The sequence below is a fragment of the Candoia aspera genome, chromosome 4 (assembly GCF_035149785.1).
Source record: "Candoia aspera isolate rCanAsp1 chromosome 4, rCanAsp1.hap2, whole genome shotgun sequence".
Taxonomy (NCBI): domain Eukaryota; kingdom Metazoa; phylum Chordata; class Lepidosauria; order Squamata; family Boidae; genus Candoia; species Candoia aspera.
Genome location: NC_086156.1, coordinates 41,233,889 through 41,247,441, shown reverse-complemented (window position 1 = coordinate 41,247,441; position 13,553 = coordinate 41,233,889). Strand labels below are relative to the sequence as shown.

The following is a 13,553-nucleotide window of genomic DNA, read 5'->3' as shown; positions in this document are numbered from 1 at the left end:
CCATTTACCACGCAATAGGCTGAGAAAATTTACCAATTTATCAGATTTACAGTTTTCCAGTCCATAGCTTGGGATCTATAAACTACTTATTCTAATTTATTCCTAGCTACTGAAAGCTACACTGAATAAAGTCTTATGCTGTTTTTTTTAAATATATAGGATTCACTTCTGGTATGCCTCTTTCATTTTCAGAAATAAAGATTAAGTTATTTATTTATTTATTTTATTTCTCTACTGCCCATCTCGTGCAATGACAACTCTGGGAGGTTTACAATGAATAAAAGAATAAGGATTCATTATAAAATATAAATGTGGATCAATATAAAAATATAAAATATGAAGTCCAAGATAGTCTTAATGAAATTTACTGGGGCTGCATCATGGCACCAGCCACTTCCACAATCAACTATCCCCCCTCTCACCCCAAGTGAGGTGGCTTAGCCAGGTCTTAACTCCCTTTCTGAAGGCTGGGAGAGTGGGGGCCTGCCTCACCTCTGGGGGTAAATTATTCCAAAGGGCGTGGGCCATGGCAGAGAAGGCCCTCCTCCTGGACCCTGCCAATTGGCAAGCCCTCATGGACAGGGTCCGTAACATGCCCTCTCTGCATGACTGGGTGGGATGAGTCAATGTAGTGGGGTGAGGCGGATCCTGAGGTAACCTGGACCCATGCCATGTAGGGCTTTAAAGGTGATAACCAACACTTTGAATTGGACCCGGAAGCAAACTGGCTCCCAATGCAGCTCGCGCAGCAATGGTGTTATATGTGCTCTCCTTGGTGCTCCTAAGACTGCTCACGTGGCCACATTCTGGACCAGCTGTAGCTTCTGGATACTCTTCAAGGGTAGCCTCATGTAGAGTGCATTGCAGTAGTCTATGTGGGAGATGACTAGGGCATGAGTTACTGTTTGGAGGGACTCCTTGTGAGGAATGCCTAAGCTAAATAAAAGACTCAGACTATAAGCAAAGTTAAGTTCTGGCTTTTATTCAGAATAGAGTGCACACCAGTAGAAAGCTGAGAGTGAGAGAAGCGCGCCAAAAGTTGAATTAAATAGCCTCATGCCAAATAGCGCTCCAACCCCACATTCCCCGGGTGTGCCCCACGAGTTCCACGGGGTGACCGGCCATCCATGCTTGCTAGGTGAGAGGTCGTCCAGCCCCAATCGCCTCGGGCATTGCTCCGTCTTTCTTTTTGCAGCGTAATGGTTCGTTACCGGGCGATTAGGCTTCGGAATTCCTCGAAAGCGTCCGGATGCGCCCTTCTGATCTTCGCCCTGATCTTCTCCTTGCTAATGGTGTTAATTACCGATTACCGGGCAATGAGGGCTTGTAGATCTCCTAGATCCATTACTGTCTTTGTCCTGTTTTATCGCCCATCCCTCTCCAGTCATTAGCAAGCCTCCGTGCTTTGTCACGCGAGCCGTTGCGATGTCGTCAGCATCGCACCGGCGATCATGACATACCACCCCCCTGAAGAAAATCAAGCTGAGGGTTTGAAGGGATATGCCACATGGAAGTTGCGGATTAGCTCGGGGGCCTGAATGTCGCGGGCAGCGACCCATTCAGGATGGGGAAAGTGTTTCCAGTGCACTAAGTATTGGAGGGAGCTATGAAGCTTGCGGGAGTTAAGAACCTCCTTGACTTTGAAGTGCTGCTGTCTGTCGATCATGACCGGTGGGGGGGGAGTGCATGGGTGCCACTGGGAGGGGTCACCGGCTGGCTTGAGTAGGCTGCAGTGGAACACCGGGTGCAGCCGCTTTAAATTATGAGGCAGATCCAAATGTACTGTGACCGGGTTCACAATTTGTGTAACCTGAAAGGGGCCAATAAATTTGCAGGGCGTTTCTTGGAAGGCTGGGGTGATGTAATAAATTTTGTGGAGAGGTAAACTATGTCCCTTACTCGAAAAGGCGGCTGTCGGCATCTGTGCCTGTCAGCCTGAAGTTTGTATGCGGTCTGTGCCTCCTTGAGAGTGTCCTTAATGACGGGCCAGAAGTCTGCAAGTTTAGAACCCCAATCACAGGCTGCCACTACTGGAGACGGGGGCTGTGGAAGCTCGGGAATGGGGACGAAATCCCAACCCGACACCACCCCGAAGGGGGTTTGTCCCGTGCTTTGATGCACCGCATTGTTGTATGCCACCTCCGCGAAGGGGAGCAAATCCACCCAGTCGTCCTGGTGGTAGTTTATGCACGAGCGGAGGAATTGTTCCAGGGTGGCATTGAGGATCTCAGTAGATCCGTCTGTCTGGGGATGCCAGGAGGTTGACAATGCTTGCTCGGTGCCAATTAATTTCAAAAAAGCCCGCCAAAACCGTGAGGTAAATTGTGTGCCCCTATCGGTCACCAAGCGAGAGGGGCAGCCATGAAGGCGGTACACGTGTACCAAAAAGAGCTTCGCCAGCTGTTGCGCCGACAGGATAGAGGTACAGGGGACAAAATGAGCTTGTTTGGAAAAGTAGTCTTTGACTACCCAAATGACTGTTTTCTTCTGACTGGGCGGTAAATCCACGATGAAATCCATAGATATTTCATCCCAAGGGCGTGAAGGGTTAGCCACGGGCTGCAGCAGCCCCTGGGGTTTACCAGACGGTCGCTTAGACATAGCGCAAACAGGGCAGGATGCCACATATGTTTTGACATCCTTCCTCAGGGAGGGCCACCAAAATTGGCGTCGGGTCAGGTGGAGGGATTTGAGGAGCCCGAAATGACCAGCCTGCTTGCTGTCATGAGACCGGCTGAGGATAGTTGACCGTTGCGAGTCAGGGATGTATAAACGACTCTCCACCCAGGCGAGGTCTTGTTCCATGGAGACCTTGTTTGGGTTGGCAAGGAGCCAGGGATCAGATTTTAATGCGAGTGTAAAATCTGCACGCAACCCACCCAGCATCTGTGGTTGCCAGCAGCCCGGAGCAGGCTGCGCTGGAGTCGTTTGCAAGGTGGGGGGAGGCTGTTCCTGAGCGTGGCTCCGGGTGACAGTGGCCAAACCCAATTGAGACTCCGAGAGCACAGTCCCCACGACATCGGAGACAGGCTCCACGTCCTGGGGCAGTCGGGAGAGTGCATCTGCCAAAAAGTTCTTTCTCCCTGGGATAAACTTCAGCTGAAAGTTAAAACGGCTGAAAAATTGAGCCCAGCGAATCTGCTTAGGGCTGAGGCGCCTGGGCGTGCGGAGCGCCTCGAGGTTGCAATGGTCTGTCCAGACCTCAAAAGGGCAAGTCGCCCCCTCTAACAGGTGACGCCAAGCTTCCAGTGCCACTTTTACTGCAAATGCCTCTTTTTCCCAGACATGCCAGCGTCTTTCCATCTTGGAAAATTTCCAGGAGAGATAGGCACAGGGCTTCAAGAGTCCGGCAGGGTCCTTTTGCAATAGGATAGCCCCAACTGAAAAATCCGAGGCATCAGCTTGCACGACAAAAGGCCGTTCGGGGTCAGGGTGGGCTAGAATTGGCTCCGTTGTAAAGAACGCTTTCATCCGGTCGAAAGCAGTCTGACAGGCGGGAGTCCAATTGAGCATGGTACCTGGGTTTTTTACCTTGCGCGTTTCCCCGATTCCTTTGGTCCGCAACAAATCGGTCAAAGGCAGGGCAATTTCTGTGAACCCTTTTGTGAAGTATATGTAGAAATTTGCGAATCCCAGGAAACTTTGGAGTTGGCGCCGGGTGCATGGGCGCTCCCAGCTCAAAACAGCCTGGACCTTAGCAGGGTCCATTTCAATGCCCTTATCTGAAATCCTGTAACCCAAGTAATCCAGGCGCGACTTGTGGAATTCGCACTTGGAAAGCTTAGCATAAAGTTTAGCATGCTGGAGCTTGGTGAGAACCTGTCTGACCAATCTTTTGTGTTCTTTCTCAGTTTTGGAATATACCAGGACATCGTCCAGATATACCAGTACCCCTTTAAACAGATGGTCATGTAGGACCTCATTAATTAGTTGCATGAACACCCCCGGGGCCCCTGCAAGACCAAACGGCAGTACTTTATACTGAAAGGAGCCCAAGGGACAGTTAAAAGCTGTTTTCCATTCGTCCCCCTCCCTGATGCGGATGCAGTAATATGCCTCGCAGAGGTCAAGTCTGGAAAATACCTTTCCAGTTGACAAGTGTGCCAACATGTCTTTCATGAGGGGGAGGGGGTACTTGTTTGACAAGGAAGCTGAATTTAACCCGCGATAGTCTGTACACAGTCTTAGAGTACCGTCCTTTTCGCGGAATAGAATGGGCGCTCCAACCGGCGAGTTTGCCGGTTCGATGAAGCCCCGTGAGAGGTTTTTATCAATGAAGTCCTGCAATGCCGCCAACTCCTTTTGGGTCATCGGGTAAATCTTTGGTTTCGGCAATGGGACATGTGGGAGCAGTTCGATGGCACAGTCCGTCTTGCGATGGGGGGGGTAACTGGTCCGCCTCCTCCTCCCCAAAGACATCCACGAAGTCCGCGTATTGTTCTGGCAGCCCGTCCATGGGGGAAGCTTGAACTTGAGGGTCGACAATCTCCGCTCTCCCTACCATCAAATTGGGGGATTTCCCCTTGGCAGGTGCTTGGTAGAACCCATCTTCAAACGTTATCGTACAGGTCCTCCAGTTAATGTGGGGATTGTGACAAGTTAGCCAGGGGATTCCCAGAACCACTATAGGCTTGCCCACCGGGGTAACCACGAATTGAATGGTTTCCCTGTGTGTGCCCATTCTTAGAGAAACGTTCTCTGTACCCTGGGTAGCCCCCCCCCCCCACTGTGGAACCATCAAGCTGCTGGAAAAGCAGTGGCTTCGGGAGCGGAAAACAGGGTAACTTTAGTCCACCCAAGCCTCGACTTCAATGATCCTGGAGCAGTAGCTCAGTTCAATTGTTATGGTCAGGATGGGACAGTCCTCACTCACCCTGGTGGTATCGCGCCCATTCTCTGCCACCTGTCCAGCGGCGCTGTTTAGGACAGGTGGAAGGCGTTTTCCCCCAGCTGCTTCAGGGTGGCCAACTCGTCCTCCGCGAGGTAGACGTCCTCCTCTTCGTCCTGGGTTGCTAGTGCCGCTGTCAGCCTCTGGGGGGGGGGGGTTGGGCGGTTTCTGTGGAGCCTTCTGCATTGGTCTAGATGGGCGATCTGCCGTCCTAGCCTTGTGGCATTCCGCCGCACAGTGACCAGCCTTACCGCACTTGATGCACTGCCCACAGCCAAAGCGACGTTGTCTTTCGGCGTCCCATGTTGAGCCCGACTGTGCTACTGGCCCTTTCCCACTGGGAGGAAGTCTGTCCCTCTTAGCTGCCAGCATGAAGGTGCGCTGGGTGTGTTCAGCCTTCCCGGCAAGACAGATCCAGTCATGTAGTGAGTCTGGATCGTCTCTGTACAGCGCCCACTGCAACACCTCCCGATTGAGGCCATCTTTAAACATGTCAATCAGGGTGGCCTCTGACCATTCAGGGATCTTCCCTGCTAAGACCTTAAATTCTAGGGCATAAACTGCGACTGATTTCTGCCCCTGATTAAGTTCTTTCAGTGCGCCTTTAGCCCTCTCCTTCGCCAAGGGGTCTTCGAAGTACCGCTTCAAGGCGGTCAGGAAGGTGTGAAAGGTGGCTAGGGCTGGGGCTCTGGTCTCTGACATTTGGACGTACCAGTCCACGGCTCTGCCCTTTAGTTTAGTGGCAATAGCCAAGATTTTAGCCCCTTCTGATGCGAAACAATGTCCGTATAGTTGGATGTAGTTTGTCGCGTTTGTTAAGAAGAAAGACAGGTTTGTGGGGTCACCAACAAATTTTACTGGAAAGTCTTTCGCGATCCCACTGACTGGAGTGACCCCAACTTGTGTGTGAGTAGAGGTGATTCCCACTGGAATAAAACCACGGGGCCCTGGGAGTGAGTCCCGCATCTGGCCCCTTCCTCTCGGGGTCGGCGATAGGGTGGGTGGAATGCCGAGACCCCTCCCTATGCCCTGCGTGGCAGCATTCTTTGTGAGTTCACTCACCACATTTGCCAGGGATTGCAGCAGGTACTCTAATGACTGCACCTTGGATTCCAGAGCCCTGATCCTGTCCTGTGTGACGGAATCATCCATCCTCAGTGCTGCCGTTTGTGGCCCAATCGGCGGTCCTGCGACTTCCCTCTTGGGCGACTGGGGGTATTGGAGTCTCCAGGTGGTGTGGGATGTTCCCAGCCGGGGGTCCGCGACGACGTCCCACCTGAAGTGTTGTTGACTCCCGCCTTCGTCTTCCATCGGGGCCCTCCACTCCGTGCTGCGGCTCCAGGCTCCCAACTGGGGTGCGGTGTGGGTGGGGAGGAGGCTCGTGTCCCATCTCGGGAGTGCCAGTTCCAGAAGCGGTCTGGTCGCCTCCCCCCCCTCGTGTTGAGTCTTTCGCACCTCCGCTCTGCATCGCCGACTCCAAGATCGTCCCCGGTTCAGTCATCGCCAGCTGCGTCTCTCACAAGAAAAATTTTTTCCAGTAGAGGCTGGCGAGGTTCGTTCTTGATGACTCTCAGCTTTATGTGAGGAATGCCTAAGCTAAATAGAAGACTCAGACTATAAGCAAAGTTAAGTTCTGGCTTTTATTCAGAATAGAGTGCACACTAGTAGAAAGCTGAGAGTGAGAGAAGCGCGCCAAAAGTTGAATTAAATAGCCTCGTGCCAAATAGCGCTCCACCCCCACATTCCCCGGGTGTGCCCCACGAGTTCCACGGGGTGACCGGCCATCCATGCTTGCTAGGTGAGAGGTCGTCCAGCCCCAATCGCCTCGGGCATTGCTCCGTCTTTCTTTCTGCAGCGTAATGGCTCGTTACCGGGCGATTAGGCTTTGGAATTCCTCGAAAGCGTCCGGACGCGCCCTTCTGATCTTCACCTTGATCTTCTCCTTGCTAATGGTGTTAATTGCTGATTACCAGGCGATGAGGGCTTGTAGATCTCCTAGACCCATTACTGTCTTTGTCCTGTTTTATTGCCCATCCCTCTCCAGTCATTAGCAAGCCTCTGTGCTTTGTCATGCGAGCCATTGCAATGTCGCCAACATCGCACCGGCGATCATGACACTCCTGATCCAGGAAGAAGCGTAGCTGGCACATGACACAAAGTTTTGCAAAGGCTCCCCTGGGCACGACTGCCACCTGCTCTTCAAGCAGGAGTTGTGAGTCCGGGAGAACCTCCAGGTTCTGCACCAGGTCTGTCTGGGGCAGTGCAACCCCATCCAGAACTAAAGATGGTAAATTCCTGGATACCCAGGAGCCTCCAATCCACAGCTCCTCCATCTTACCAGGGTTCAACTGAAGCCTGTTGTTCCCCATCCAGACCCCTACAGCCTCTAGACACCAAGAAAGGATGGTCACAGCATCACATACATCACCTGGGATGGAGATGTGCTGTATAGTTGAGTATCATCCACATACTGATGATACCTCACCCCGTGGTGACAGATGATCTTGCCTAGCAGTTTCATGTAGATGTTAAAAAGGAGCGGAGAGAGTACTGAACCCTGCGGCATCCTGCAAAGAAGGGACCGCAGGCCAGATCTCTCACTCCCTATCAACACCGATTGGGACCGGCCCTGGAGGAAGGCAGTGAACCAGTGCAAGACCACGCCACCCACCCCCAACTCCCTGAGCTGACCCAAAAGGATACCATGGTTGATGGTATTGAAAGCCGCTGAGAGGTCAAGGAGAGCCAAGGTGGATTCATTGCCCCCACCCCGCTCTCACCAGAGATCATTCATAAGCGTGACCAACATTACCTGGAAACCTTCATAATTCAAACTCCTAGAAATTAACCCCCATTAATTTATAGGACAATGTAATCTTAAAGGACAATTGTCCTAAAGCTGAAAGTACAAATAAATAAAAGATGCTAAATCAGAGGATCTTGCAGTTTTACATGCTAAGTATTCTGTAAATAACTGTTCATGCTGCTAAATTGGGTGTGTCAAGTAGATTATTCAAATGTTGTTACAAGCTATATTATCATAAGTATTCAAGTATGGTCTCAATAAATTTCAAGGATCTTTCCTTAAATATTTATTAATGTTTCCTATATGTTATCTTAGAATATTTATTTTAAAGAAATGTTTGGTACAAGCTTTAGAACAGTGTTTCTCAAACTTGGTGACTTTAAGATGTGTGGACTGCAACTCCCAGAATTCCCCAGCCAGCATGAGGAACTCTGGGAGCTGAAGTCCACACATCTTAAAGTCACCAAGTTTGAGAAACACTGCTTTAGAGCTTACAATATTTCCTTGGAACTCAGTCATTTTGCAATAATATTCTATGGCACAATCTGATACACATCTATTCAGAAGGAAACATAACCAAGTTCTGTGGTGTTTACACGCAGGTAATGTCTTGAATTAAAGCCCAGTACTCAGATGTTTTAGAACCTTAATAAGATATGCAGATGTTTTATACTTGCCTTTTTTTTTCAGAATAGCCTGATCAATATAATAAACGTAATACTGTTTTCTGCTCTGCTCTGTACCATAGACAGATACTTGTACATATGAACACCAACCTAGGCTTTCTCTTGATAGGATATCTTCTGACCTTGCTATTTTGCCAGGATATGTCAATGTTCTTTGCCTGAAAATTGAGAAAATTATGAGGTATTTGTTGTAAATCAACAATCAAGAATAGACAGAAATGGCCTGACAACATAAATAGTTAAGATCTAGACTTACTTAAATTTGGACTAGACCCAATGAAATCAGTAAGATGTATGTTAGTCATAATGAATTCGGATTGCAACCTATTTCTAACTATGACTAAGTTTCATATAAGAAAAATATTGATAACTATTTATGAAGAGTAATCTTATTAAAACTCATATTAGTTCTTGTAAGCATAACTTACAATATCATACTGCTTGTTTAGTTTGAATTAGATTTTTGTCACTGACATTTTCTACAAATCCTGAGATACAGCTCCAAATCTACCTACCTGAAGAAACTACATTGCATTTTATTTATTTATTTTCTATCCCACCTTTATTATTTTTATAAATAACTCGCGGCGGCAAACATATACTTAATACTCCTTCCTCCTCCTATTTTCCTCACAATAACAACCCTGTGAGGTGAGTTGGGCTGAGAGAGAGTGACTGGCCCACGGTCACCCAGCCAGCTTTCATGCCTAAGGCAAGACTAGAACTCACAGTCTCCTGGTTTCTAGCCCGCTGCCTTAACCACTAGACCAAACAATATGTTTAAAATGACTTAAGACAGCAAAAATGAACTCTTGAGAGCCAGCTTGAAAATTATGTATCTTACATACTTTTGAAAGGTAAACACCTATGCATATATGAATTAAACTCAGACTGCATATTTTAGGTGTACGTTTCGTCAGCTTTAAGTTGAAAGTTTCTCTCAAATAAAGTCTTCCCTTTTAAGCCTTAGGGCACAGTTTCATCATTTTGGAAACAAAACAGAGATTGCATTGCAAGATACATTATTTATTTATTGGAATATTTCTATTCTGCCTTGCACTCAAACGTTTCTGAGATGGTTAATAAAATTTTTGATTAACATAATGGGATGAATTCAGATTTAGTTGCATACATAATAGATCTACTGAAACCTATTACTAATTTAGAGCACAATCCTATAATAGACAAGAGTGGCAACTATGGAGTGGGAGACAAACTCAGAAATTCTTTTCTTCTTCCCATGGAAGCTTGGAAATTGGTACTTCCTAATATGTGAAATCATGCCAAGAATAAAATGAGGGGGGCTGGAAGAGACTATCAGTCTGCTACATCAAAAGCCAGCTGACATGTCCCAAAAACAGCCTTTAATTTATGCAAACTATGAGTTTTAGTGGATTTTTTCAATTCAGAAAAGGGGAGAGGGGAAGAAGAGATGCACCTCCTCCCTCACTTCTACCCTGTCAGCAGGAACCTACTGGATGATGGCTTTAAGCATTATCAGGCAGGATTATTCTGCTAAAACTTTTCAGTTTTCAGACCTACTTTATCCAGTGCAGGCGTTGTGAGGAGCTTTCCCAAGCTTAAGCTGTCCTTTCCTAAGGCAGAATGTACTAGTCTTATTGTTAATATAGCTCATATCGATCTCCATTAAAACTGGCTGGCTGTACAACTGCAAAGCAGAGTGTGGTGTCAACTATGCTAGCACAGTATTACCTGTATTATCATCTTCTGTACAGCAATTCTTGCCTGAATGCTTCCTTTCAGCCTGGGCAGCCAGGGCGTGATTCATTAATAAGCCCACATGGCATGAATAGCATGCACACTCATTGTCCAGCAATATACTAGGCCAAAGCATTGTTTGGAAGTTACAGAAATAAGATTTGAAGAGAGTTTCCTGGCATCCTGCAAAATCCTTTTGAAGGAGGAAACTTTCATGATATATGCTGGGTGTAAACATCTTGTCATGCTTGGTATGCATTTTGAAATAAAGTGAGTGAAAACTAGAGATAGGGTTTTTCAGTTATTGACTATGAATTTAATGTCTGTTAGATGCCATATTAAAATAGCCCTTTTTCTTGGGCTCACATGGGTTTTAACGGTTTTTGGTTGCTGATCTAATCTGATGCTGAAATATACTGCTGCTTAATCTATGTAATCATTTGATAGTTGCATTTTAAACATGCTGTATACCACTCCAAGATGTTTTATCATAGGGCAGGCTAAGTATATTTAAATAAATAAAATACATGTAGCTCTTATATCCTCAAAAAAAAAAAATCAAGATACATGAATTTGCTATCCATATTCATGTATCTTTCCCAGCCTAGTGAAAACCACAATATTTTAAGACCCAAACATGGTAGTGTATCTATAACACTAGTAGACCATTAGAGGAATGATCAAATAACCAAATAAACTTACTTTCTCTTTCTTCCATTTCTACAGCTAGTTTCCTTCCCATATCTTTTTGTACAACTTTTTATCTGAGAAAAATAATCGATAGACTTTATTTTTGAATGCGTAGTATATTTAATGGCAGTCAACAGCTGTTTCAGAAGTATACAGTTTAACTTTAATGTCAACATCTGTTCCTTTGTAGGTGTTATTTTTGGTCATTCATAAATCAGATTTCATGGGTGGGTTCACCCATTACATTAAACTATGTATTTGTGTAACATGAATAACTTGCAACAGATTTCAGCCTTGTATTTCCTCCCCTACCTGTATTATAGAACAGGATGGTTGGAAGGTTTTTTTCTCATGGTTAGATAATTCCAATTTCTTGTACTATCCAAACCACAACTTTGGTTAACTATAATTAGCACTTGATTAATTCATAACTGAATTTGGCTTATCTTAAATTAATTGACATTAACTATGGTCATCACTCCAGATGACATGATAAACTGATAAAATATGGTTAAATAAAAGTAGAAGTTTCTGAAGACCTCTTGGCTGTATAGAAGTGGAGATTAAATGAGCCTGAAGCTTCCAGCATCTCATCCATATCACAAAAATGATATTTGGAATAATGTTCAAGTACTATCTATAGTTATATTTTTCTTTAGGTGTTTACTCCCTTTCATTCCCCACCCCAGAAGTAAAAACCTGTTCTCTTTAAATTATTATTAAGCATGCTAAGATAACTAAAAAGAATTAATTATATTCATTTGCATTCTAATAAAAAATGCTTACTGATATTTTTTGTAAGCTAGTAATTTCATTTTTATAAATAAATATCCACAAGCTGCCAAACAAACTCAAGTTTAAGATCAATAATAATATAGCAATTGTGACAGGAAGTAACACAGCTGTTTAGAAAGAACAGCTGAAAGGAAAGGAAAGGAAAGTTGTCTGATGATCAGTTAAGATTGTAAGAATTTATATTTAAATCTTACCATTTTTCTACATTTTATTCTATCAGTTTTTCTTTTGGCTTCTTCATCATTTACTGTACCTAAAAGCCATTATGAGAATAGTTAAGGAACAACTGAATTATAATTGCTAGCAAATACATGATTTTACATGATTGTTTTTGATCTGTGCTCAAGCTGTTAAAACAAAATATACTACTGAAATATAAATTATATTTCATTATATTAGAATAGATTGCATGGCATCTTTTTATACTGATATAACTACAGTACTTCCATAAGATTTCTGTCTAACTACACATCCTTTTATGGTAGCTTAATCTATAGTACTTTTTATACCAGTTCTCATGTTATAAAGTTAATAGTGTTATGGACGTAGGAATCTATAAGAAACCTACTCAAGAGTATCACATGGTGGAATGTGTTACCATGTCCCCTGGAGGGACATGGTCAAATTCAGAACTTGGTTAATCTTACATGAAAAATAGATCCTGACTTCTGCAACAAGTACCCAAAAATGTTTTAAAGAGCTGTATTGATCACAACAGAGGTCTAGCTGTAGGAATCCCATATTTCATTAAAGGTTATATCTATCCTGTAAGTGTACAGGTTCCTAAGTGCATAGTGTAGATTATTCTGAGCTAGGTATTTATTTATTTATTCTTTTATTTACTTATGACCATTCTGTTGATTTGATACAGGAATCATTAGTATCTAGCAACTATTCAGTAAAGATACTACCATTGATTTCTGCCACAATTACTGGGAAAATATTTTCACTGTTAGAAATACAGATGTTTGTGTATAATAACTAAAAGGCCAGATAATTGTACCCTTTTTTGATAGGTAGCATATGTCGAGCCTTTGCTGAGTAGAACATGCTAGCAATTTGTTTGCCTCTTCCAATGCACTTTCATACCAGGCTTTTTTCCTCTTACATACATCTGCCTATGGAATATACATATAAATACATATCCAGTTATGTTCTTAATATTAGATACATCATTATTCTTCTAAACTTCTCAATATAAAATGTGCAGAAAATTTGAATTTTAAAAATGCATGTGGTTAGTTACATGTTCTATATAGGCAGCTGCAGGAACAATGAATATGCAATTTAAATCAAACTTGAAATTATTTTAATTTTAGAAAAAGGCATTGCTTTATATTGGGCAACTGGGAGGAGAGGGATGAAAGCAAATGTGTCTGGGAGAAAGAGAAAGAGAGAGAGATGACTTGTGTGACAGATTTGAGGTGCTACTGGAAAAAAAGCCTTTTTTCCCTTTAAACAAAAGAAAGGATATTTGCTTTTGGGCAGGGGCTGGGACATCAAAATGTCTTTGGCTGGTCCTGCATTACGGTCTGCCTAGTAGTGCTTTGAAAGTAACTCTCTTTACAACTCTGGATCTTACAGGTTAATAAGGCTATCATGTCTACACTGTGGATACTTTGGTTAACTATATATACAAACAACTCTTTATAAAAGATTCCCACAGCAATTTACAACAATAAAGTTTTAACATGGATATAAGACACAACCCGTTAATATATCTATTCTTAATTTTGTACTATCTCTGGTTAGCTTGATAAACATTAATTTGTTTTGAATGAGACGGAAATGTATTTTCTGAGGTGAAAAGAAAGCTGTGATGAATGCCTAGTGAGAAGGATGCTTCCTACTGACATACGGGAAGTAATGAGAAAGATGTTGCAATTCAGTGTAAGGAAATAGAGTCTCTGTGCAGTGTACTATGTCATAACATGGCTTGTTTGGTCTGGGCTTGTGCAAACTCAGTATA

The 13,553-nt window shown here is 44.4% G+C and overlaps 1 protein-coding gene across 1 annotated transcript in view; it reads right to left on the bottom strand.

Moving 5' to 3' along the window:
* The window catches only part of ZCWPW2 (zinc finger CW-type and PWWP domain containing 2), a 44,339-nt gene that overhangs the window by 14,740 nt on the left and 16,046 nt on the right, over positions 1-13,553 (bottom strand). Inside the window, exons 3-6 of the mRNA XM_063302034.1 lie at positions 12,588-12,702; positions 11,779-11,837; positions 10,802-10,863; positions 8,471-8,538 (exon numbers count right to left, since the gene is read on the bottom strand). Of these exons, the coding sequence (XP_063158104.1) occupies positions 8,471-8,538; positions 10,802-10,863; positions 11,779-11,837; positions 12,588-12,702 (304 nt within the window). The remainder of the gene's footprint in view (positions 1-8,470; positions 8,539-10,801; positions 10,864-11,778; positions 11,838-12,587; positions 12,703-13,553) is intronic.